This window comes from Adiantum capillus-veneris, chromosome 13 (assembly GCF_014529385.1).
Source record: "Adiantum capillus-veneris isolate H3 chromosome 13, ASM1452938v2, whole genome shotgun sequence".
NCBI lineage: Eukaryota > Viridiplantae > Streptophyta > Polypodiopsida > Polypodiales > Pteridaceae > Adiantum > Adiantum capillus-veneris.
Genome location: NC_140943.1, coordinates 93655519 through 93682067, shown reverse-complemented (window position 1 = coordinate 93682067; position 26549 = coordinate 93655519). Strand labels below are relative to the sequence as shown.

Here is a 26549-nt window from a genome sequence, read left to right as displayed (position 1 = left end):
GAGCCTGATCAATAATGTACTCAAAATCCACTGAGAAAGATGTGTAAGCGTGATCAGCTATGTCACCGGTTGATGATGTGGCAACCAGAACCCTAATTGTTGGCCGAAACCCTAATTTTAGGGCTGAAATTCTAACTCTCAAAAACCCTAACCCTAACCCTATCCCTATCCCTAGATGGTGACATGGCATGATGACAAGCAAGGAACCTCAAAAAAGCACATGTGCTGGATTCCCAATCAAAAAAAGGCACTTGTGCTGGACTCTTGCCCAAAAGCAAGAATGTGTGAAAACATCAGTGTGTGCGCGCGTGCGATGTCAACTGAAAAGCACAGAGAGAGGTCAGCCCAAAAAAGCTCACAAACAAAGTGTGAAGCTATGTGTGCAGTAGTCAAAGGAGACATTGCTGGTTTTACTTGCTGTACAAAGATTTGAAGACTGCAAACAAAGGCGTACCAATGTTCGCAATGCTATGGTTGCTGCAATTGAGAATATGATTACAAAGTATCTTTTTGGAGACCAAGTACGAGTTCCTCCAGTTAGAGCACGAGAGGATCCACGACCTCTCCCTAGTCAAAAAGCACAAGAAGCACCTCAAGCATCTTAGTCAGCAAGCACGACAAGCACCTCAAGCACCTTAGTCATCAAGCACGACAAGCACCTCAAGCTTGGGCCGGGTTTCCACCTCAAGCTCAACCCTAGCTTACCTAAGGTCAAAGGACTTTTAACACTAACCTTTGGAGGTCTTTAATGAAGCTAACCCTAAGGTCTTTTAAGCTCCATTGGTTAGCCTTGCTCTTTGATAGACCATCTCTCATTCGGGCCCCTTTACCATTGGCCCCGTGTCGAGATAGACGTGAAATCACATGTCTATATTCTAACCCTTGTTCCCGTTTATTCTCCCTCATTAAATGATCAGTTTAATATGAGAAAATCATTTGGGTTGGTTAGATATTAGATTTTTATAACAGACTTAGTGTCATTTGTGATGGCACCCAAGGCAACAAGTTTTCTTTTGTAAAGGGACAATAAATAGCTTAGACAAAAGGTAAGATCTAAAGTTTCTTACTGCAATATGAGTGCAAGCATCATTATACCCTTTCTCGTTGATGTTTGCTAATCTATTAACAAAGTACACTTGCCTCATTCTCCTCCTATGTGGATCTTGTTATAGTGGTTCCTATTGTTTTCGTGCCAACACTTGGATGTACAAAGAAAGGGAATCCCAATATGGTGGCATTAGAGTTGAAAGGTTAGACAATACCATCTTTATGCCCATGAAGTACTTCTCTAAATTATTAGACCATGAAAACTCTAGTTGTTGTGTTAGCTTTTGGAGTGGATGCAACAACTCAAAAGCTAAACGAATGAACCTTGCCATATACTTCACCTTTGTGTATAAACGATGTGGTCTCCTTGATGCTTTTAAGAGATGGTAATTCCACGAGAGCTTTAGTTTTGGATGGATCCACCTCAATTACTATTTATGATATTATGTGGCCAAGCAAAATGACTTCGTCTTTCCCAACGTGGCACTTGTCTGGGTTGAGCTGGCCCCTAAGGCTATTTAGACACTGCAATTCTTCTTCTACCTTTTGCATATGTAAAGACTTTGAGATTTAGATACAAAATTCATCAGTGAACACCCTTATTGACTTCTCAAAAAAAACTTGGGACACAAAATTCATGAACCATTGAAAGGTGGCTGGTTTAGTTATGTCAAAAAGCATGACTCGAAATGCAAAACATCTCCATGATGTAATGGGATGTACCACTGTTCCACTTTTGGGGGGGGGGAGGGAGTACCTCCTAGAGACTACTTTGGAAGGAAAAATGTGATATATTTAAAGAAAATGATAGTTGCAAAAGGTTAACGGTCTACTAGTTTGAATATTAATTCTAGACCACTTATTGTAGGGAGGGGTGGGGTGGTGTCCTTCTCATCATGTCCTATTTTTGCATTCCCACTCAAAACTTTCTGCGTGGGTGCGCTTGCCTTGTTCTTCATGAGGAGCTTTGCTAGACTTGAGAGGTAAACCCTAATGTCTACTCGAGCTGCTCTCCATGCGTGTCATTCTTGCATGTCCTATTTTTGCATTCTCGATCTACGCAACTTGCTCTATAGGCATTAGCCCTTCTTCTCCTTATTTGCATAGACTACACGATGAAGTCACCTGCACGTGGTTTACAAAGCCACAGGACCTTGAAAAACACGATGCTAGAACTTGCGCTTGAAGATCAAACTACTCGACTTAATGAGCTAGCAAAGCGAAGCACACCTCTGTCCTTGCTTGGCAGCCTCGAGCATTTTGCATCCAACTCGAAAGTGTCACCAAAGTCATAAAAAAGTATGCAAGCCCAAGCCCAAGCCCAAGCAGAGCCGTACGTAAAGCAACCTCCTCTGTCCAGGAGTCCCCATGAATGCATACATAGCATGGCAAGCACTGTGTATCAGCAAAGAAGTAAACCACAATGTGCCTACATCCTGCTGAGTTTGGAGGTGTCACCGCAAACTTGGCCAATGGCCACAAAGTTTGTAGCATGTCTGTAGCTCCTAGTTCTCCGATGTGGTGAGAAAACTCTAGGACCTGTGTGTGCAACCATCCAAACACTGAGTCAAGAGTCCACTCTGTCTGGGCTCTGCCGCAAAGAGAGAAGGAGAAACCAACTGCTGAGTCCAAGGCCTCTGTCCCCCTAGCGGCAAGGAACAGAGCATGGACCCTGAAGCAGGCTACCTCATGGTCTGCTGAGGGGTCGCCGAGAAAACGAGTGAAGCCGTAGTCGAAGAAGTCCCATAGGCGCCGGATGTCAATGCTCGTCAGACCATGAGAGATAGCTGCAAGGGAAGATGTCTGTACTTGCAGAGGGGGCTGTAAGAAAGGCTGACCCTCTCTCGCTAGGCGACTCGTGGCAAAGGCGTTGCCAAGAGATCTCCTAGCCGCCGGAGAAGGCCTTGCCCCCTGGGTCGACTGTGGAACTGGAGTAGAAGGGAGGGGAGAAGGAGCTGGGGGGAGCGTGACTGCAACAATAAATTATTCCCCATCCAAACCAGCCTCAAGGATAGCCCGTCTAGCTGCTGCGGCAGCATCTGTTCTCTCTCGCTCCCCATGAGGATCATCTCATGGAACGTGCAGGGACTAGGTGGGCCCCAATTTCAGTGTTAGCAGAGCCGACTGCGTCAAGAGCTTCAGCGTTGCCTTGTGGGAGGAGAGATTGATCTCCTTATGCTTCAGGAGCACCACTTGTGTGAGAGCCGCATTCGGCGATGTGGTCAGCTTTTGCGTGGACGTTATGACACTTTTTGGTCAGTTGCTTTTGGACCTGGAGATATCCAGGGTGGGGTATGTATGACTATTGCGGACTCATTCCAGTAGGCCATTGTGGGCAGAGGGATTATTGTGCCAGGCAGGGCTCAGTGGATTACTATGCAGGTTTAGGGTGGCCTAGTGGGTTTCCTAAACATCTATGCGCCCAATGTGGCGAGTGCTCGTTCAAAGTTTTGGTCACAAATTGTTGAGTCTCTGCCGTAGGCAGAACATTGGTGCATAGGAGGGGACTTCAACATGTTGGAGGACCCTTCTGACAGGATTGGTGGCAGCCATGCTAATGTGCATGGAGTTGAGTTGGCAGCTTGGGAGAGGTTTTGTATGACTCTGAGGGTCTCGGATGCGTGGCAGCACTCTGGTTTTGTGAGGTCCCCAGACAGTCTTGCCTTCTCTCGATCGGACCGAAGAGTGGGAGGAGTGAATCTATCGCGGATGGATTGCTTCTACACTAGTGACCACTTCAGTGACTTGGGAGGGTCAGTGGGCATCCTGGCAGGGACTTCCTCCTTGGACCATGCACCAGTGATCCTCACAGTGGCAGACAGGCAGAGGAGTGGGAGCTCGATGCTTCACATCCCAGAGAGGGTCTTGTTGGACTCAGCACTCAGAGAGAGGGTAGAGGTTCTCTGGACAGAGGGCATGGACAGGCAGGATTCTCTTGCTGACAGAGTGGCCTCAGGTCTAGCTCAGATTAGCCATTTTTTTCTTCAGGAGTCTCTCGCTCGCAGGGCTGCAGTGAGAGAGGTGGAGCAGCGTCTCAGACGGGGCATTGCTTCATTACAGAGGATGCAGGAGCAGCATCCAGACAGTCCTTGGCTAGAGGAGCGGTTACAGCACGCTCGACAGGAGCTTGCTAGCACAAAGGAGAGGTGACATGAGTTTGCTTTCCACCGATAGGCATCTCAATGGACTCAGGTGGGCGACAGAGTGACTGGTGCTTTCTTTGAGGCAGTGGGACCTCGGCACTCGCATGCCAAGGTCAGTCAGCTGAGGAGGCCTAACGGGTCAATTGCTTCTGAGCCCGAGGATATGGGTGCAGTTGCTACTGACTTCTATCGTGAGTTACTGTTTGCAGAGCCCCAGTCAAAGCGTCAGGATGCATGCAGGGAGCAGGTTTGGGCACAGATGCCTTGTCTTGTGACTGAGGAGATGCGTCAGAGGCTAGAGCTTCCACTTCAGCTTGAGGAGCTGCACACGGCTCTTAGGGCCCTCCCCCGTGGTAGCTGTCCAGGTGAGGATAGGTTGACTCTCAGTTTTTTCTTGGGGTATTGCTTGGCCCAAATCTCTGTAGTACTTTTCAATACATTTTGCACACAGGAGTGATGCCTGACAGCATGAGTGAGGGCCTGATTTACCTCATTCCCAAGGAGGGTGGCTCCTTGGATGAGATTCGACAGTGGCGCACAATCACCATCCTCAACTCAGCCTACAAAATTCTTGCGAAGGTCTGAGTTTGAGGATTCAGCCATTTCTAGAGAGCCTTATACATGGGACCCAGACAGGTTTTGTCAAGGAACGCAGTATCCTTGACAACATCTTTACCTTTTGGGAGGCTTCTTCCCTGGCACGGCTCCGTGGTGAGGACCTCGTGATTCTTGTTCTCGATTTTGAGAAGGCATACGACAAAGTTGACTGGGACTTTCTAGAGGGCACTCTACGCAGGATGGGCTTCTCAGATGCTTGGATCAGAGGGGTGTCAGCCTTGTACAGACAAGCTCATAGTCAGGTACTTTTGGCAGGAGGTAGAGGTGATCGCTTCATGCTTACACGCTCAGTCAGACAGGGCTGTCCTCTTGCCCCCTTCCTCTTTCTGTTCTATGCGGAGGCGATGAGCAGGTTTTTGGTGTCACAGCAGGTAGGTCTACGGGGCTTAGCACTCCTTGGAGGCCAACCTTCACAGATGTGAGGAGGCTTTGGAGACCTTCTGTTGTGCATCGGGCGCACTGATCAATTGGAGAAAGACAGTGGCTTTCTCGGTTGGTAGTGCTCCTGTGCTTGATTGGATGCCAGGAGAGGGTTTCAGGTGGATTCCCCCAGGGACTGCAATTCGGTACTTGGGGTGTCAGGTTGGGTTGGACTTGTCTCCGAGCAGCAGATTGCTCCCCTTTTCCTGTCTATCAGGAGAAAGTTGTTACATTGGAGCTCAACACGACTTTCTTTGGCTCGCGACTATGTGGTACATCACTTCCTGCTGGATTTGAGAGAGAGAGAGAGAGAGAGAGAGAGAGAGAGAGAGAGAGAGAGAGAGAGAGAGAGAGAGAGAGAGAGAGAGAGAGAGAGAGAGAGAGAGAGAGATGATGATGATGATGATGACGACGATAATGTATTTACGTTCTCGGGGGGCCAAAATGACCCATGGGACCCAAAATCTCATATATGAGACTCCCCCCTTCCCATGTGAAGGAGGGGACGTGTCATGATTCTGTGGTGATTTTGTTTGTGAGTGTGGTGTGATGTTCTAGCACTTTGGCAAGATAGATGCCTAGTGCTACTGGAGAGGGATGTGTTCTTGAGAGAAGCTCCTCAAATGTAGTACATCCTTGAATAAGTTGGGGAAAGTCGACCGGAATGTGTGCATATGCTGGACAGTCAAGGGTTACATGTGCCTCATTTTCCAATGAGTTCAAGTTGCATTGAGTGCATCTCCTCATGTTTGCATCAATATTCAGCCATCCTCCCGTTTCACCTTTGAGCATGTGTGATCTTGTCCGCATCAAGGTGATGGCCCGTCTTGCACGGTAAGACATGGGTGTCCTGATATGTATTTGGGTTTCCCCGGTTTTGTACTCTTCCCAGTATCTTGTGTTTATGTGCTTGCAATAGTATTCAAACTTGGACCTGTGCATCGCATTCTTCCATTTGCTGTGGAGAGCCTCAAGTAATTGTACTTCAAAATTCAGCTCGTGCTCATGCTCGGTACCTGCCTCTACATGCATGTCCACATGTGCTCCCACATTCCATTTAGAGAACCATTTCCTGATGTCCTCAACAAGGCTAGAGGTGAGAAACTTGCTTTTGTGGTTCTTTTGCGGCTTACATCCTACCTCCCATGCTATGTGAGGCAAATGGTTATGAGGCATCAGCTTCACCTTCAAGAGATATCTATGCATTCTTTGCAAGGCAAGCATTTCCAATGGTCTTTGTCTAGTCTCCAATAGCATCACTGAGTATGGTGTTGTGGTTTTATCCCCATATGTCTACATAAGAACTTTTTCTGAATTTCTCAATGTCATTCCATGTGCTGGCCGGAATACTTGGTCCCCATACCTCTACCCCATACAATAGCGTTTGGACCACACACACATTGAAAGCCATGGACTTTATTTCCCACCTAGTGACGCTTTGTTTGCACATGTTTTCAAACTCGTAATACCTTGCTTGTCGTGCTTCAATTCTTGTTTTTGTACATTGCCCCCATCTATGATTCGAGGGTATAATGATGCCCAAGTATTTAAAGCTGTCCACTGCTTGAATCTCTTGCCCATCATACATAGGGCGGGCTGATCCTTTGATTTGTGTGTACAAATCGCCATACATTTTGTTTTTGTGACATTCACTGAGAGTCCTGTGGCTTCGCAGAAAGTATGTACCGCATCCAAAAGTTTTTGCAAGAGAGACATGCTATGCGCTAAAAGAACCACATCATCAGCATAAATGAGAAGTAGCAAAGTAATGAGACCTATGTTTGGTGCATCTCCATTATCTTGCGTCATTTGGCAGATAAAGTCCTCAAGCTCATCTATGCATAGCCCAAATAATGTTGGGGACAAAGGACATCCTTGTTTGACTCCTATTGTGCTAAAGAACTCTTTGGAGAAGCTTGTTTGCATTTTCAGTTTACATCAAACCGCATGGTATAGGCGTGCCACCGTAATACATAGTTTCCCCTTTGAGTCGTGCCTCTTCCATCATAATCCGGATTGTAATCAAGTGATCTATGGTACTATGTTTTGCTCTAAAACCTGCTTGACCGAGAGCCCTCTTTCCACTATTTTCAGCCCATGTGCTAATATCTTTTTCTATCAGGCTCCCAAAAAGTTTTGCCATGCAAGAGCCCACCATGATGGTGCGGTAATTACAGTCTCCGCCTTTAAACAAAGCTTTGACCCAATTCTCTTGCCAATCTTCAGGCATGCCTTGGTGGATAGCTTGATTCATCATGCAGTGTATCCATTTCTTGGCTTCATTGCCCGACCATTTCAACATTTCGGAGTTGAAGTGAAAAATGTCAGGGGCTTTCCCAGTGGCTAGTTTTTTCAAACCTCTCAAAGCCGTTGCAAAAGTTATAGGTTCCTTAGTGTCAACCTGAATTTCAGCATTCATCATTATTTGAGCATCGGTGGAAGCATAGAGTGTTTGTGCATATACACACATTTCGTCCATGCTAAAATTTCCCATTATATCCTCCTTTTTTCCTTTCATGTTGCGCCATGCTTTCTTGGGCTCTATCTTAAATCGGATCACCTCTTGCTCCTCCTTCAAAAGTTCATGCATCCTTCTCTTTTTCCTTTTCAGCATCCTGTATTCCTTGGCTGCACTTTCCCACTCCTTCGTGGACTTACTGAAGCACTTTAACTTGCGTTTGGTTGCTTTACATTCTTCATCAAACCATGGGTTATGAGGGAGACCTTTCACTGTTGGTGATTTCTTTTAGATTGCCCCATAGTGACCTCTGCAGCCTCTTCTATTGCTTGACGAAAGGTAGCCCAATTTTCTGAAATGTTTTGGGACATGCATTGTCTACTCAATAGGCTGTCCAGAAAAGTGGCATCATCAAATTTCTTTGTGGCTTGCATTCGATATGCCCAACTTGTCGCCTTTTGGATGCGTTGTGTAGGCATGTATGGGAGGTCTAGACATACATGAATTGGAGTAGGGTCCGAGTTCGGTGACCGAGCCCCAATTTTAAAGTGTCCAATTAAATCCAATGCATTGTGGCTGACTAACGCATAGTCATTAGTGCTTCTTCCATGGTTTGATGTATAGCATGTGTATGTTCCGGAGGTTGCAAATTTCTTGGTGCCATTCATGACTACAAGTTGCATAGAATTCATCATGGATATCAAAGCCGAACCTTGTTCATTCATGAGGTGATCGCATGAGCATCTATCCCACATTGCATCTAATACGAGATCGCCATCTTTGTCGGCGGGATGGATTGAGTAGTCAACCAATTGAACCTGTATGTTGGCTATGCGAGCATTAAGATCCCCGAGTATCATCACTGCCCCCTGTGGTGTGTAGGTTGCAATATCTGTATATAGGTCGGCAAAAGGGTCATTCTTGGAGAGATTATGCAAATCATAGAACGGGGATTCCCGATGTGGGATGTAGCATCTCGCAATGAACATCGATCTCCCAGATGTACATATCTCATCCCATATGTATCGTTTGTGTTTATCTATCTTGCATATCTTAACTTGATTTTGCATTTCCTCCTTGTACATTATAGCAACACCCCCTTGCCCACGCATCTTAGTACCAGGCCACCAAAGCGAGTGTGTAATATATCCTGGAATACTTGGCAGTCTACATGTGTCCTGTTCCCACGTTTAAGGTAGAAAAAGTATGTCTACTTGTGGTAGAACCTCTGTCAATCCTTCCCCTTTGTGCCAAAGGAAACCTCGGCAATTCCAACTTGTGACATGTATGTTCGTGGTCCCATGGGTTTCCCCCTGTCATGCTTCTGGTGGTGTTGCCCCTGTGGAGGTGGTGTTCTTTTTCATTCGTTCTTCATATGCCTGTCTTCTTTCCTTTTGTTTCGCGGGTGTCCTATCTTCACTAATGTAAATTGGGCTGTCCCTTAGATAAATGCGAGCATTTTCGAGTATGATGGATCTTTTACGTGCATCCAACATTGTGCATACAATTGCGCGATTGTTCTCAGGCATCTGCTTACCCACACGGTGTGCCCCATACACCACTACATCATGCATGCCAAATGTGTTTGCAAGGAGGTCCGTGACCTCCGCATTCAACATGAGTACTTTCTCATTGTCAGATTCGGGTATGCCTCGGATCACAATATTCATACTGAGAGAGAGAGAGAGAGAGAGAGAGAGAGAGAGAGAGAGAGAGAGAGAGAGAGAGAGAGAGAGAGAGAGAGAGAGAGAGAGAGAGAGAGAGAGAGAGAGAAATGAAATGAAATGTTATATTAACGTCTTCAAAAGGCCAAGGTGACCTATGAGACCAGAAAGTTACAATGTGGTGGATCTGATATAAAGTCAGAGTAACAAGATGACAAAATGACAGAATGATAAAATAAAATACTATGGAATCCTAGACTGCTAGGTGTGAGCTAAGCAGCTAGCTGGGATAGCTAGATCACAAGAGATCCAGCATCGCTCGCTGGCGGATCTCATCAATCTCCTCCATGGTCAGTAGTTTGAACGGGCGTCGTGCATGTCGTGCAAAAGTGATCCGAATCCTTCGATGCAGCCTCCGTCGATGCTGTGTAGTCCTTCGTAGTCGTGGGCGTCTGGATCTCCCCAGCTTAGACGCTCGGTCGATCAGTGTGCCTTAGGTGTGAGCGACGAGCTCTGCTGTGGCAGTAACTCCTCCGGGTGTCTAGTGGAAGCTCTAAACAGAAGTCTGTGATCTGTCTCTGAGACTAGCTAGCCTCTCCTCTCATCAAGCTCTCTGCGTCTACGCAACTCGAGCAAAAACAAACGGAGGCATCTCTGATCCTCGTACCGCATGACTCTAGAGTGGTCCAAAGCCCTCTCTGAACAAGCAACAGAAGCGGCCTCGTATCTCGTTGTAGACGGGGCAGTGGCACGTGTAGTGCAACTCTGTCTCAGGCTCGATGTCACACAGGGGGCATGTCCTGGCCTCTGCTGGTACTCCGCTGTATCTCCCAGTCTCGATCTGCAGCTCGTGTGAAGATGTGCGTATTTGGCCAATGGCACATCGTATCCCGTGAGACAAGTGGGTGTCCATGTATCTGGGCCTCGTCACAAAACCATTCTCCATAAGCTGGAGAAGATGTTCTCTGTAGAAAGCCATCTTCGTGCCCAGCTCCTGTGCTGGCTGTATCCATGTCCTCCTGGTGTCTAGCTGAGTCAAGTCCTTGCGGATGAGCCTAGTGATCTCTGACTGTGTAAGAGTCACAGAGGGTGCATCCAGTGAGTACTGGAAGGGAGGCAATCTGTCTATGATGAACCCATGCACCTGAAACCATAATGTCATCTCCCCATACCAGCATGTTGCATCTCCTTGCATGGCTAACTGTCGAGAGGACTCAAGTGCAAGGCGGGCATATCTGTCTCTGGGAAGTTCCCACATGTGGTGTATGAAGGAGACAGATTTGGTGAGCGCCTCAACCACTAGTGGGGGGGCAGCTAGCTCTGCTCGGACAATAGCACGTGGTACTGAAGCCTTGGCTCTAATGAGCTGTGAGATCATAGAGACCAGAGGCTTCTCCATGCCCCCCCATCCATCACTACGGCCTGTCCTCCCGTGATGATCCAATGAAGGTCCCCAAATCTCAGCTCCATAAAGCAATGCAGAAGCCACCAAAGTGCCAAAGAGTCAAAGCTTCGTCCGAGGCTCCTGAAACTGAACCTATGAACACATTCTTACCAATCTACCTAATGCTGCATGGGCTCTGGTCAATCTAGTCTCTGCTGCCCTTCTCAATGAAAATGCTGGCCCACTAAAAACCACTCCAAGGTAAGTGTAAGCATCTGTATACTCCACTATCTCCTGGCCGTATGTGAATGCGGGTGCTGACCTCTTGATCCACTGTGGGGTGGTATTAAATACCATGACCTTGGTTTTACCAAGGTTGACAGACAAACCACTTTCCTGGGCAAACCTATGCAAAGCATCCAAGTGACGTTGCATCCCCTCCGAAGAGTTGGAGATCAACACAATATGATCAGCATATAACAATAGTGGAATCCAGGTCCCTACCAGCTATGCACCTTTATCACCATCTCTCTCAATGTAGTCAGAAACCTCATCCACATACATACCAAATACAGTAGGAGAGAGCGGGCAGCCTTGCTTCACCCCAATAGTGGAGTGAACCGGTGTGGATAAACCCTCTGAGGTGCGTACATGCCCCACTACTAACCTGCATAATGTTATGAGCGCGTATAGAGCGAAAAGAGCAAGAGGAGGCGCTCACAATGTACAAGAACTTGGACTTGATGATAAGCTTAATATTGATTATGAGACTTAATACTTTATTAAGAGAGCTAGATACAAGACTTGGATTACATGACTTGAGTACAAGACAAGGCTTGATTGCAAGGACAAGACTTGAACATAAGAACTAGAAGAGGGATTTCCTCATAGGAGCCTCACAACTGGTAATGGCAAGATTGAGGGGCTTGTGGCCCAAGACCCCTATTTATACTAGTGCTTGAGGAGGTTACTTGAGGAGGTTAGGACTTTCTAGGTTCTTCTTGAGGAGGTCGAAATCTTCTAGAACCTCTTGATCTTTCTAGTTCTTGTAGAACCTTCTGGATCCTTCTTCAACTTTCTAGAGCTTTCCAGAAACTTCTAGATTCTTCCGGAATCTTCTCCAAGCTTCTAGAAACTTCTTGATCCTTCTAGATTCTTGTAGAGCCTTCTAGATCCTTCTTCAACTTTCTAGAGCTTTCCAGAAACTTCTAGATTCTTCCGGAATCTTCTTCATGTTTCTAGATCCTTCTAGATTCTTCTAGAGCCTTCTAGCTATGATGCAGGCAACGAGCAGGCAACGAGCGACTCTCAAGCATCCATGACATTATCCCCTCCTTTAGCGACGAGTTCCACGAGGAGGTGTGGTGTTCCTTGAGTCGGGCTTCCATGGATGTTGTTGATGGAACTCTTGGACTTTGAGAGATGCATGTTGTAGATTGTGTGCTAGTTCCGAGATTCGTTCACTAACATCATAGCCTTTCCAATGCACCAAGTATTGTAACCTGCCACGCCAAACTCGAGAATCTAGGACTTTCTTGACCTCATATTCGCCATGTCCTTGAATCTCAATCGGAGGAGGTGGTTGTAGGGCTCTTCCTGGGATCTTAGATGTGTGACAAGGTTCTAGGACTGAGACGTGAAAGACCGGATGGATTTTCATGGATGAGGGCAATCGGAGTCGATAGGTGACTGGATTGACTTGACGGATAATTCTAAACGGGCCAAGCCTTCGATATCAAGCTTTTGACAGGGATGAGATGAACGCAGATCACGTCGGAGGAGCCACACTTTATCCCCTTCGTTGTATTTTGGATGCTACATACGATGGAGATCTGCACTTTCCCTATACTTGGAGTGAGCTTCTTTGATATGAATCGTAAGTTCTTTGTGAATTGCAGATAATTGTTCTGTAAGATGAATAGCAGCTGGATTCTTGACTTGATAGTGTCTGTGGATATCCTATTTGGGATGTTGACCATAATTAGCAAAGAATGGAGTGTGACGGGTGGAGGCATGAAAATTGTTATTATAGGAGAATTCTGCTAGTGGTAGGAGCTCGACCCAATTATCCTGGCGATAATTGATAGTACAGCGGAGATACTATTCCAAAACTTGATTTACTCTCTATGTTTGTCCATCACTTTGTGTGTGATTGGCTGAGCAGAGGTTGATTTGTACTCCGAGTAGCTTGAATAAGCTTTTGCAAAAGCTAGAGATGAATTGTGGGCCTCGATCAAAAACTATGTCATCCGGTAATCCGTGATAACGATGGATATGTTGTAGAAAGAGTTAGGCCGTACCTTCATTGGTGATGGTTTTAGAGGTTGGAATGAAGTGTGCCATTTTTGTAAACCGATCCACGATACTAAAATGGAGTCAAATCCTTGTGACAAGGGTAGCTCTACAATGAAATCCATGGAGATGGATGACCATGGTTTGGTTGGAATGGGCAAGGGATGGAGTAACCCATGAGGACAGTGACGAGGGGCCTTTGATCTATTGCAAGTGTCACAAGTGCCTACATACTCCTTGACAAGCTTCCACATTTGAGGCCACCAGAAGTTACGCGAAAGAAGCTCAATTGTCTTATTAACCCCAAAATGTCCTGCTGCTGATGGAAGATCGTGCCGTTGCTGAAGTACCTCCAAGCGTGTTGGTCTTGGCAGAATATAGAGAAGACTCTTATAGTAAATTAGTCCATCAATTTCTTGAAAGTCCTCATTAACCTCTTGTCCTTGTAGTTGTTGTCTAATATTCTGAGCAAGTGGGTCTTTGGTAATTTGCGTTTTCACCTTAGAAAGAAAGGTAGAATCTTCAGGAGCCTGGCTCATGGTGGCGTTTAGCTTAAGCTGCTCAGGTTTCAAAATCACCGACTCTTGTTGATCAAATGCTGCCTCGTCTTCTCTAGGTGCAAGGTAGGATCTTCTTGATAAGGCATCTGGCTTTGCTTGTTGACAGCCAGCAGGTCTATAAGAGATAAGAAAATCAAACCTTGATAGGATATCACTCCACCTGGCTTGGCGACGATTCAAGACGGGGGATGTCATGAAGTATTGCAAATTCTTGTGATCTGTATAGACAGTGATCTTATGAGGAGCTCCTTCAAGTAGGTGACGCCAAGTGTCAAAGGAGTCGATGATTGCTAAGAGCTCTTTGTCATGGATTTCATAATTGATATCTGCAGCTGAGAACTTGCGGGAATGAAAAGCCACTGGATGTACTCGACCATCCTCTCCTACTTGGATAGAATAGCGCCAAGGGAAAAATCTGAAGCGTCTGTTTCTAGGATGAAAGGCTTTGTAGGATCTGCGTGAATTAGAATGGGTGCAGTCGTGAAAGCTTGCTTGAGAGTCTGAAATGCTTTCGCGGCCTCTGAGTCCCAGACAAACTTATTATGGCCTGTCAACCTTGTGAGTGCTGTAACCACCTTGGAGTATCCCTGTATAAAGATACGATAAAAAATTGAAAATCCGAGGAAACATTGAATATCTCTTACCGAGGTGGGTGTCTCCCAATCAAGGATGGTTTGAACCTTCTTTGGATCCATAGAGATTCCCTTTTCAAAGATTACATAACCAAGAAATTCCACCTTAGATTGATGAAAAGAGCACTTCTCCAACTTTGCCTATAACCCTGATGCACAAAGCTTTTCAAGCACTGATCGTACATGGTGCTCATGCTCTTCTTGATCCTTGGAAAATATAAAGATATCATCCAAATATATTACCACAAAATAATCCAAATACTCCCGAAAGATATCATTCATTAAATGTTGAAAAACAGCTGGGGCATTTGTGAGACCAAATGGCATGACGGTATATTCAAAGTGGCCATACCTTGTCCGAAAGGCTGTTTTCTATTCATCACCTTCTTTGATTCTGACTAGATTGTAAGCACCACGAAGATCTATTTTTGTAGATATTCTTGCCTTGCCAAGGCGCTCAAGAAGCTCTGGGATCAAGGGAAGGAGATAGCGATTCTTGACGGTGATCTTGTTTAGGCCTCTATAATCCACGCATATCCGGAGAGTTCCATCCTTCTTTTTACAAAGAGTATTGGAGCTCCTGCTGGGGACTTTGAATGCCGTATGAACCCCTTAGCAAGATTCTCATCAATATTTTTCCGTAATTCTACCAATTCATCTTGAGATAGCTTGTATATTGGGCCAAAAGGGGGTTGGGTTCCCTCCTGAAGCTCTATGGCACAATCATAGGGTCGATGCTCTGGTAAGAGGTCTGCATTCTTCTTCTCAAAAACATCATTGTAATCTTGATATTGACGTGGCAATGCCTCCATGATTTTTGTTGTCGACGTGTCGGTTGGTGTTGCAAATATCAGGAAAGTTGGATACTTTTTGGCTGCACGCATGAAGACCTTGGCTCCAAGATATATAGGCCTATTATGCCTTCCCTTCTTCTTTTGGACTTTTCGTGGTTCGATTCTCTGAGCCCTCTAATCGATGTCAGGATTATGTAATTCAAGCCACGGTAGCCCAATAACAATTGGACTCCTTGGGCTTTGTATAATATTGAACGCTATTCTTGAAACATGCTCCTGCAATGTTACTTCTATGGGGCGAGTTTTATACTTGACATCCCCTGAAGCGAGGGGACGACCATCAACGACTTCTACAGTTGCTGGATTAGACTTCTCCACAAGTGGTATGCCTTGTTCTTTTGCAAATTCTTTGTCCATGAAGCACGCCGTTGTGCGTGAATGTAGTAATGCTTCACAATCCATGTGCCTACCCGGTATGGATCTTGACTGGTAGCATAAAACTTGAAGTGGAATCAGCGGGAAGAAAGAGACCTTTTTTTGCTTGTCTTTTGTCCAACCGGTCGGTCTCTATTGGGGTTGGACGTCTATGTTTTCCGAACACGTTGAGGCCATTGCACCATGAACCTTCATCCTTCTCTTTCTTGGACACTGTTGAACCATGTGCCCGTGCTCTCCACAATACATACATAAGCCATTAATGCGTCGCCTTTGCTTCTCCTGGGCTGAGAGAGGTTGAAACCGTGCTGAATCAATTTGCATGGGCTCAATGCTTGATTCATGGCCGTGTTGAGGTGTGTAGCCATTATGTGTCACTTCTGTTTGGGGTCGCAATGGTGCCCCAAGCCGCCTCTCTTGTCTCCTCTCAAACAGTCGATTATCACATTCTATTGCTTGAGAGATGAACTCGCTTAGTGTGTGAACCTTTGGCATAGTCAATAAAAGATCTTTTACGTCATTCTTTAATCCCCACCGAAATTGGCTAATGAAATATTCCTCATGCCAAGTCAGATCACAAGTGAGCTGTTGAAATTCAGATGCATAGATGGATGCAGGTCTTGATCCTTGGCGGAGATTTCTAAGTTTGGTTTCAGCAACCCTTGCTCTATCAGTATCCCCAAAGGTTGCAGAGAACTCTTTGTGCAACATATTAGAATTAACGTTTGTATTAGCCGTAAAATCCACTTCCAACAGAGAATAGTGTTACTCTTTGGGCCGGAAAGACTGCAAGAAATTCTTCTTTCTCCACATCCTCTTATTTTGCCACTTCTAGACTACTCTAATTCTTTCGATGTGTACATATTTATTCTCCTCTAGGGGTTGAGTCTTGCTTTCTTAATATTACTATGAACCAAGAAGACTTGTACACACAGCTCGCTCCTATCGCTAGGCAAAATATCTAAATCTTTGTAAGCACTAAGTTACAGTTTCAAAGAACCATTCGCAGTGTATTTGGAGCACAACGACTTGTTGTTATAAATGCATCAGTGAACCCTTTCATCTTACCTTTGATTAGATACGATCAAAGCCTTGATGTTTTCATTTTTGTTTTGTTCAGAGGGTTTCACGTCTGCGTATGTGTATGTCTGCATATAAGATTCCAATGGCTACACACAATGTAATGGCTACAAACACTAAGCTTGCTTAAGTGAAAAGCTTCATAGTCTCCCCACAAACCCTCATAGCTAGAGGCCCGGCGCCTTCTTTGCAAGACCGCCAACTCTTTGACAGCGTATCCTCTCCCTCTCTGCCCATCTACTCAGCTACTGCTCAAGAATAGATGCGTAGAACCGTGCCAATGTGTGTCCATCATGATAGTGCGATAATTCCCAGGCTCCATAGGGTCTCCCGACTTGAAGATAGTACAATAGTCGATAGGCTCCAAGTATCAGGCAAGCCCTCACACATTGTATGGTTAAACATAACTGCTAGAAGCTTTGCTAGTAGATCTCTGGCATGCGTGAAATGCTCAGCCACTAAGCTATCATGATCATATGCTCTCCCAGTCCTCATCCTGTCAATGGCCTTCCTCACCATCTCAGAGTGAAAAAAGCACATGTGTGTGGGCATGGATCGGGAAGGGGGGGCTGCTTAGGAACTGTGTACAGAGATGATGCGTACTGGCCCTAGGCCTCTGTAGAAGTGATGGCGGCGCGGGGGGGGGGGGGGGGGGGGGAGGGGGGGTGCTCATGAAAGAGTTGCCATGCCTCACATCAGTCCTGACTCAAGAATAGCTGGTATAGATCCTGCTCTAGGCGAGCCAAAAATGCCCTCTTCTTCCGTCACACTAGGCGTCGGAAGTAAATCTGTGATTGTTTGTGAGTGATGTCTCCCAAAAGCACCTCCCTCTGAAGTCTAGCTCTAGTGTCCCGGCATTCCTTATCATACCAACTGTTCTGGGGCATGCTCCCCGAACGGTGTCTCTGCTCAGGCTGTGTATGTGGGTATGCCTCTGCTGCTACATCATGTAGTGTTTGTGTCAGTATAGTAGTAAGCTCCTCCAGAGGTCGCCCTAGCTCCTCTGTGCACAGGCGTCTGTAGATCCCATCTATGTATACAGAGTTCGTCTCCCATGTGAAGGTGTAGCGAGTAGGGGCTGCTGCCAGTGGCCTATGTGCTACACTAAACTGAAAAGAGATGGTCAACGACACAAGAGCATGATCCACTGCCACACCAACAGGTTTGGGTCCAACTGTGGGATCCTGGATACTTGAGATGAAGCTCGGCTGTGCCATGACATAATTTACTGTGCTGGCTCCATGTCTGTGTGGAAAGCATGTAAAACCCCCCGCAGCGCGAAACATCTGTAGGCCATTCAAGATGGCCAATCCATGTGCAGTCCCCATGTCTATCATGTGTCGTCCATACTCAGTGTGTTCCTCATCCTATGATAGTCTGGATAGGCCCATCTCTGCAACATCCAGCTCTCTCAGCATCTCCTCTGAAGTATCATAAAGTATTGTCTTATGATGGGCAGTCCTAGCATTGAAATCCTCTAGAATGATGATGTCACCATCTCTAGAGAACTCCCATATGTCATCATCCAAAATAGAAAAGGGGGACTGTCCTCTGGGTGGTGCATAAACTGATGTACTCGGGGAAAAGTAGCAAATAGCAATGTAAAGATATCTGCGTGTCTCTGCTCTCAATCACACCCACATGTACCTAGCTTGCTCATCCCTACCGAGAGAGAGAGAGAGAGAGAGAGAGAGAGAGAGAGAGAGAGAGAGAGAGAGATGAAATGTTATATTAACATCTTCAAAAGGCCAAAATGACAACTGGTGAATCTGATATCATGTCTGAGTACGAAACTAAAAGAACTAAATTAACTAAGAACTAAACACTCGAACACTGAGGAAGGAAATAAATGTGAAGCTGATTCGGGATTGAGACGTGATACAGGGGGGAGGGTTGGTGGGTTCAGATGAAATCCCTCATCGGTCGCTGTCGAATCTCATCAACCTCCTCCATGGTCAGTACTCTAGGGGCGTCTTGCATGTCAAGCTAGAGTGATATGTATCTTCTGTTGCAGCCTTCGTCGATGGTAAGAGACCCCCCGAGGTCGTGGGCGTCTGGATTTGCCTAGCTCAGTGGCTCGATCAAGCAACGTACCTCTAGTATCGGTGGGCTTTGAGATCTGCTGGATTGACTGCTCGTCTGGCTCTCCCTTGGCCGGTGTAAAGAAATTTGTGATCCGTCTCTGAGATTGTCTTCCCCCTGATGTCCTCTGCAAGCTCTCCCTAAGTCTGCGCAGCTCTAGTAGGAACAATCCGAGACACCTTTGATCCTTGTATCTCATGACTCTAGAAAAAGGTCCGAAGCCTTCTCTGAACAAGCAGTGGAAGCAGCCGCGTATCTCATAGTACGTCGGGCAATGACATGTGTAGTGTAGCTCTATCTTTGGCTCTAAGTTACATAGGTGACATATCCTGGCCCTTGCCGTTACCCCTCAAAATCGGCCAGTCTCGATCTGGAGCTGATGTGAGGATGTGCGTATCTGCCCAATAGCGCATGTTATCCCATGAGATAAGTACGTATCCATGTATGCAGGCCTAGTCACAAAACCGTCCTCCGTGAGTTGGAGAAGATGTTCTCTGTAGAAGGCCATCTTTGTGGCCCACTCCTGTGTCGGATGTATCCATGTGCTCTTGGTATCTAGCTGAATTAGATCCTGGCGTATGAGTTTGGTGATCTCTGTCCGTGTGAGAGACAGGGAGGGTGCATCCAAGGAGTATTGAAACGGAGGCAATCTATCCATGTTGAAACCATGCGACTGAAACCATGCTGTAATCTGTCCATACCAACATGCTGAATCGCCTCGTAGAGCTAGTTGTCGAGATGACTCCAAGGCTAGCCGAGCGTATCTGTCCCTGGGGAGATCCCATAAACCGTGCATAAAGGATATTGATCTAGTCAATGCCTCCATCACGAGGGGGGGTGCGGCTAGCTCGGCTCGGATAATCTCATGCGGCACTGAGGCCTTAGCCCGGATCATTCGAGCGATCATAGAGACCAGAGGCCTCTCCATACATCTCCATCCAAAGGTGCATATGCTCTCGTCAGTCTGGTCTCTGATGCTCTTCTTAGTGAAAACACCGGTTCAGTGAAGACTACCTCAGATAAGTATACGCATCTGTGTACTCCACAGTCTCTTGGCCATACGTAAAAATGGGCGCTGACCTCCTGAGCCACTGTGGTGTGGTGTTGAACACCATAACCTTCGTTTTCCCCAGGTTGACAGACAATCCACTATCACGAGCAAATGCATGCAAAGCATCCAAATGACGTTGCATCCCCTCTAGAGAGTCGGAAATCAGCACAATATCATCAGCATATAGTAACAACGGAATCCATTTCCCTGCTAGCTGAGCCCCCCTGTCTCCCTGACGCTCTACAATAGTCCGAAAACTCATCCACATATATCCCAAAAAGAGTCGGGGATAGGGGGCATCCCTGCTTCACTCCAATAGTGGAGAGGACCATGTCAGACATTCCCTCAGTGGTGCGCACCTGCCCCATCACTGTCCTGTAGAGAGCTAGAATCCCCCATATCAGCTCTGTAGGCACATCCATGTCTTGTAACCTGCGTATAAGTCTGGCTCTCAGCACTGTGTCAAAAGCTTTGCGGAAATGCGCAAAGCTACAATAGATCCTCTTGCCATGGTGTCTACCCTCCTCAATAATAGTTCTGAGTGTTAGAATCTGGTCAAGAGTGGAGAAACCTCTCCTAAAACCTGCTTGCCCTGGTGCTCTTATGCCTTCTCGTTTTGCCCATCTACTCAGTTCCTATTCAAGAATGGATGCATATAGCCTAGCTAATGTGTGACCAACCATGATGGTGCAATAATTCCCGAGAATCATGGGATCCCCTGACTTGAAAATAGGCACAATCGTGGACATACTCCAAGTCTCAGGGAAGCCTTCATACATGGCTCGATCAAACATCATAGCCAGGAGCTCTGCAAGCATATCTCTGGCATGGATGAAGTGCTCTACTACCAGCCCATCATGATCATGTGCTCTCCTTATCTTCATCCTGTCAATAGCTTTCTTTACCCTCTCGGCAGTAAAGAAAGAACACGTCTCCGGGCATGTCTCTAGTGGGTCCGGCAGAGGTGGTTGTCCTGAAGCTATGTAGAGATATGTGACATATTCCCCCCATACTCAGTGTATTCCTCATCTTGTGATAATCTGGATAGACCCATCTCTGTAGCATCCAGCTCCCTAAGCATCTCCTCAGAAGTATCATAAAATATTGTATGGTGGTGGGCAGTCCTAGCATTGAAATCCCCTAGTATGATAATTTCACCGTCCTTAGAAAACTCGCATATGTCATTATCCAAAATAGCAAAGGGGGATTGTCCTCTAGGTGATGCATATACTGACATACTAGGAGGAAAGTAACAGATTTGCCCGTCTCTGCCCTGAGCCTCACCCACATGTACCTAGCATGCTCATCCTTGCGCGCTATATATATCAATGGCTGCAACTCCTCCCTGAATAGAATTGCCACTCCCCCTGAGCCTCGTCCCTGATGCTCCGATCTGGTCTCCTGTCTGTGCAGGCTGTCTCCCATCTATATCCGCTCACCTGTGGCATGGATTTCCCAAGGGCTTGATGCGTCTCAGAGTAGAAGATGATGTCTCTCACTGTGAAGCTATCCTCAAAGGCCCCTACATCAAGACGAAGTGATCCGTTGTAATTCCAGGTTGCCATCTTTAGTGTGGTCCCATAGGTCTCGCACCGTCATGCGGGTATCACCACCTTTCCATCCCTATAAAAAGCAATATTCCCCTTTTCCCTTGCTGCTCTAATATCCGGCATTACTTCTTGCATATGAGCAATCTGCGAGAGGTGAGGTCATCTCCAAGAAAGATGCCAGTCTTTTTTAGGGTCGGTCTCTTCTTCAGGAAGTCCTTCGTTTCCATGGAGGAGAAGCGGAGAATGAGTGCCCTTTCCTTCGAGGTTTCTCAATTGCTCCGGCTTTTCTTAGTGCCCACTCTCCAGGCCCTTGTATGCGTCTGCTCATTGATCCCCACCAGAGTCATGAGCTCTTTCACCTCTTCATCCACATTATCTTGGTCTTTCAGGCCACATATCCTTACGTGTAAGGCCCGTAGATGTCTCCTTTGCTCCTCTTTTAGTGTCAAGTTGATGATGGTTGGTGTGGGGATGGGGGTTATTTCCTTGCCTTTCCCTTTCTTGACAATCTCGATCCATTTTTCTGCTTTTTGTTGGCTCTTTGTGATGACATCTACCCACAAGGTCATTTGTTGCTCTCCACCTTCTTTGATGGCCCGCACTTGTTCCTTAATCGTATTAAGCTCTTCAATTACTGAAGGTTGAAGCTCTCCCTCTTCAAGGACATTCTGCGATCGCACCTCTGCAAGCTCTTTCTTGAGTAGTGCAATTTCTTCATCTTGAGCCTTCACGCGATTCTCGAATGTATGTATTGTGCTTTCTTGTGCTGTCACGCGCGCGTCGAGAATGTTGATAATACCTAAGAGGTGGCGGTTGATTTGGTTGAAGGACTCGCTCAGCTCTTCTTTGCATTTTTGTATGGCATCCTCCACCGGGTCATCCTTACCATTCTGCGTCCTCATGGTCGAAGGGCCGCCACAGGGGGGAGAGAGAGAGAGAGAGAGATACACTTTTTTTTGGGGGGGTCTCTCTCTCTCTCTCTCTCTCTCTCTCTCTCTCTACACGACTAGGCTTTCTCTCTCTACGCTTCTCACCTCTCTCCCTCTCTCTCTCTCTCTCTCTCTCTCTCTCTCTCTCTACGCTTGGAAAGACCAACTTTCTCTCTGCCCTCTTTCTCTCTCTAGGCAACATTTATCTTTTTGCTTCTCTCTCTATGCCTCTTTTTCACTCTCTCTCTACGCTCGGACAACAAAAGGGGGGAAGAAGTGCACTTTATACATTGCCAATAGGCTTTCGGGGGGCGGGGGGGGGAGCAGGGGCGGCAGCGGGTGCAGGGCAGGTACGCAGCAGGGAGAGAGAGAGAGAGAGAGAGAGAGAGAGAGTCGGTCATTTTTTATACTTGACATTAAAGGAGCTTGAGAAACTGCAAGCTGAGTGGACCCATTCCAAATCTTTCTGCAATTCCCTCTTTGGCATACTTGTAAGTCTCTCAACCAATGCTTTTGAAGGTTTTCTCCAAGATGTAATGGGAGTAACGGCATGAGATTTTCTGTCCATTCATAGGGATCTAAGCCAAAACCGGTTGAGTGGAACTCTCCCGTCTTTACCATCCCCCTCTGACAATCTGACAACTATGTAAGCTTCAAGACAGTCCAGAAAACATATGCAGTAAGGTAATAGTTTTGAAGCTTGGGAACTTTGTGCTCATCTTTTTCGTATGTTTTCTTCCAATTCAGTGACCTCTCTTTCAACAGTCTCAATGGTGAAGTTCCATCAGACTATTTCCACTTTCGGAATTTGGATTTCTTGTGAGTGTTAAATCTCTTTCAAGGCTTAAAGATTTTACATTCTTTCATCAAGAAGAAGAAGAAGAAATAGTTGATGCTTAACTAACTCACTACTTGACAGAGTTTCTTGTGAGTCTTTTGTGTCAGACTGTTGCAGCATAATTCTCTGGATGGGGCATTTCGCGCAGACCTTTTGGACCACTACCCTTTTCCAACGAAGACATCTTTTTTGCTATTGTAAGTCATTTTATCTGAGTTTCATTGATTCGATATATCGAAGCAACAGAAAGCATCTAACTTGTCATTAATAGCACGATGAGGCTTAAGTCCTTCAAATGGTTCCTCTCCTTTTATTCTGCCTCTGCCCAACTTTTAAAACTGATTGTGCAGCAACTTGCAGCAAAACAACTTCTCAGAGTTTATTCCTGGAAATTACTCCTCAAATCTCGACTTTCGGTAAATTCCATTACCTTGAAAGCCCAAGAAGTATGTATCAAGTATTTGGCACTTTCACAAGACATGTGTGCTCATTTGATGTTTACAGATTCTATGGAAACCCCTTGTGTTATGGTGATCTTGGGAATGCTGCCGCATGTCTTGAAGACAATGCTTCTTTTCTTAATTTTTCAAATTTCCAAGCAGCTACCCAGGTTCCACCTTCATGCTCAGAAAATCCATGTGATGGATCTAGGGGTGAAGAGCTTGTTCCTGGACTGGCAGCCCAAGGCCAAGGCAGTGAGAAGTGCGACTGTGCATATCCACTGGTTGTAGAATACCGACTGATGAGCCCAAGTTTTGCACAGTTCCAATCGTACGAAAGTGCTTTTATTTTCTACATAGCGTCCGGATCCGGATTGGAATTAGAAGGCTATCAAGTCTATGTTTTTCAATATCAGTGGGAGCCTGGACCACGCTTGCAGATGACTATCAAGCTCTTTCCTAAATTCCCTGCCAATGAGTTTGAGCAAAGGGACGTCGAAAATCTCCCTAGTTTCTTTTCAAGTTGGAAATTTCCACAAAATAGCACATTCGGTCCTTATGAGCTTCTCTCCTTCAACCTTGCCTTTCCCTACATTGGTAGACTTTGTCTGGTCGCATTTTTTGCATCAAGGATGTAATGAGGGATTCTGACTTGCACATGGTTGCAGATGTTATGGATACTGCAACAGATGGTAAAAGCTTAGCTGCTGGTGCACTTGCTGGTATACTCATTGCAGCAATTACATTTACTGCCATTGTTGTAGTTGCCATTATGCTTCTTATGGGAAAGCGTTGGCGTCGCCGCGTTGTTGTGTCTAGATCTGGTAGTACACTTGTCGTTGCACATTTCACACATGTTTTAGCGAATATGATGAAAACAAGAGTATGCTGAAAACAAGAATTGCTGCCTTAATGATCCTTGTAGCAATCAGACAACATGAACGACTTAAAATCGCTGGTGTAAGGAGCTTCTCTTATGACGATATGGCAAGAGCAACCAACAACTTTGATGACTCTATGCAAATTGGACAAGGTGGCTATGGGAAAGTGTATAGAGCGGTACTGGATGATGGATTGGTGGTTGCCATAAAACGGGCAGAAGTTGGATCTCTGCAAGGATCCAAGGAGTTCGTTACCGAGATAGATTTATTGTCACGCGTGCATCATCGTAACCTTGTTTCTCTAGTTGGATACTGTGATGATCAAGGAGAACAAGTAAGTGAATAGTGTAACAGCTTCTTTATTTGGCAGTGAAAAGCAAAAATTTGTAATCGAAGAGTATGTATCTTTTGCAGATGTTAGTGTATGAATACATGGTAAACGGTACTCTTCGTGACCATCTCAATCGTGAGTGTTCCATATGCCTTGCATCTATGTATATGCTCACATCCTTTCTCTGTACTCTTACTTGCACAGCTTTTTAATACGCCTACGTGCATTATATTTATGGGAAGTTCTAATGATGCAATGTTGTTATGCAAATGTCAGCACAATCAAAGGTACCCCTAGATTTTCCAGCCCGTCTTCAGATAGCTTTGGGTTCAGCGAAGGGAATACTATACTTGCACACTGAAGCTAACCCTCCCATCTACCACCGCGACATCAAATCTAGTAACATTCTTCTTGATGAGAAGAGGAGAGCCAAGGTTGCAGATTTTGGGCTCTCAAAGCTTGCTCCTGCTGCTGAATTAGAGGGGGATGCTGGTGGATATGTTTCAACTGTGGTCAAGGGTACCCCGGTACAAGGAAGACCTAGTACATGCTTAGGTGTTTATGCACAAACACACAGAAGCCCACCATTCTGATTTTGCAACCATGTGCAGGGTTATCTTGATCCAGAATATTTCTTAACGCACATGCTCACCGATAAAAGTGACGTGTACAGTTTTGGAGTGGTTCTGCTGGAGATGGTGACAGGCCTGCAGCCTATTTACCAGGGAAAGAATCTCGTTAGAGAGGTGAGTGGAGCAGACTTCCTTGACCTAGGGCACTTGTTAGCTCCGGGTTATCTTGGACTTACTGCATGTTGCTTATGTGACAAGGAGATTTTCCCATTATCACTTAGATGAAGTTTAATGTCCCAGAAGCTCTACATGTCTCTTGCTCTATGCAGGTTACAGTTGCAAAGGAGAGCGGTCGAATGCTTGAAATGGTCGATTCTCAAATGGGCACATATCCACCCAAATGCATGCTGGCCCTCCTAGAGCTAGGCATATCATGTTGTGATGAAGATACAAAATTGCGACCTTCAATGGCTGAGGTGGTAATGAGACTGGTGGCCATATGGCAATCAACTTCACTGGCTGATTCATCCATGCCATTCGCTGATGTCTCACTAGATATGGAAGCAGTTCTTGTGAAAGAGACACCTTCCTCTAGTAATCCAGACGTGTCATCTGCCTCATCACAGGTTAGTGAAGGCCTCTTCAAAAGCACCATCATTAAGGTGTCTCCTCGTTAAGATGAAGAGTGGAAATCTTTGCTTGGCAATGTAATGAGATGTATATTTTGTTTGTAATCATAGTTCTTGTAACCATTGCATGAAGACACTGTACATTTCATATCTCCATGAATGCAATCTTCATATCTCTATGAATGTACCACCATACGCTGTATATCTCCATGAATGTACGATCTTCATATCTCTATGAATGTACCGCTGTATGCTCTATATCTCGATGACTGTACCTTCTATATGGCAAGGTGATGAGATATTGTATATGTAAGTTTGTAGTCCTAGTTCTTGCAATTATTGAAAGAAGGCAGTCTACACTTCATTTCTCGATGAATGTCCGATCTTCATAAAATGTGCCACCATACGCTCTATATCTTGATGATTGTACCTTCCACATGGCAAGGTGATGAGATGTTGTATTTGAAAGTTCGTAATCCTAGTTCTTGCACTCATTATAACGAAGACAGTGTACACTTCATTTTATCATAAACGTCCAATCTTCATACATCTGTAAATGTGCCACTGTATGCTCTGTCTTGATAACTATACCTTCCATATGACAAGGTGATGAGATGTTGTATATGTGAGTATGTAATCATAAGTATTGCAGTCATTGTGTATGAAAACATTGTACACCTCATACTCTGAAAACGTCCAATCTTTTGAAGGCCAACTAT

The 26549-nt window shown here is 45.7% G+C and overlaps 1 protein-coding gene across 6 annotated transcripts in view; it reads left to right on the top strand.

Moving 5' to 3' along the window:
* Positions 1–26206, top strand: part of LOC147444460 (putative LRR receptor-like serine/threonine-protein kinase At1g06840) — a 116192-nt gene extending 89986 nt beyond the window's left edge. For 5 of the 6 annotated variants that reach the window (XM_086527068.1, XM_086527065.1, XM_086527067.1 and 2 more), the window contains 12 exons: positions 22562–22630; positions 22714–22785; positions 22887–22958; positions 23085–23174; positions 23328–23393; positions 23482–24014; positions 24086–24241; positions 24343–24632; positions 24713–24764; positions 24906–25156; positions 25241–25375; positions 25531–26206. In XM_086527068.1, coding sequence (XP_086383194.1) covers positions 22562–22630; positions 22714–22785; positions 22887–22958; positions 23085–23174; positions 23328–23393; positions 23482–24014; positions 24086–24241; positions 24343–24632; positions 24713–24764; positions 24906–25156; positions 25241–25375; positions 25531–25878 — 2134 coding nt within the window. In that variant the 3' untranslated portion in view covers positions 25879–26206. Of the gene's footprint in view, positions 1–22561; positions 22631–22713; positions 22786–22886; positions 22959–23084; positions 23175–23327; positions 23394–23481; positions 24015–24085; positions 24242–24342; positions 24633–24712; positions 24793–24905; positions 25157–25240; positions 25376–25530 lie in introns of those variants that run through there. The other variant, XM_086527070.1, reaches the window with a different exon arrangement.
* The last annotated feature ends 343 nt before the right edge of the window (positions 26207–26549 follow it).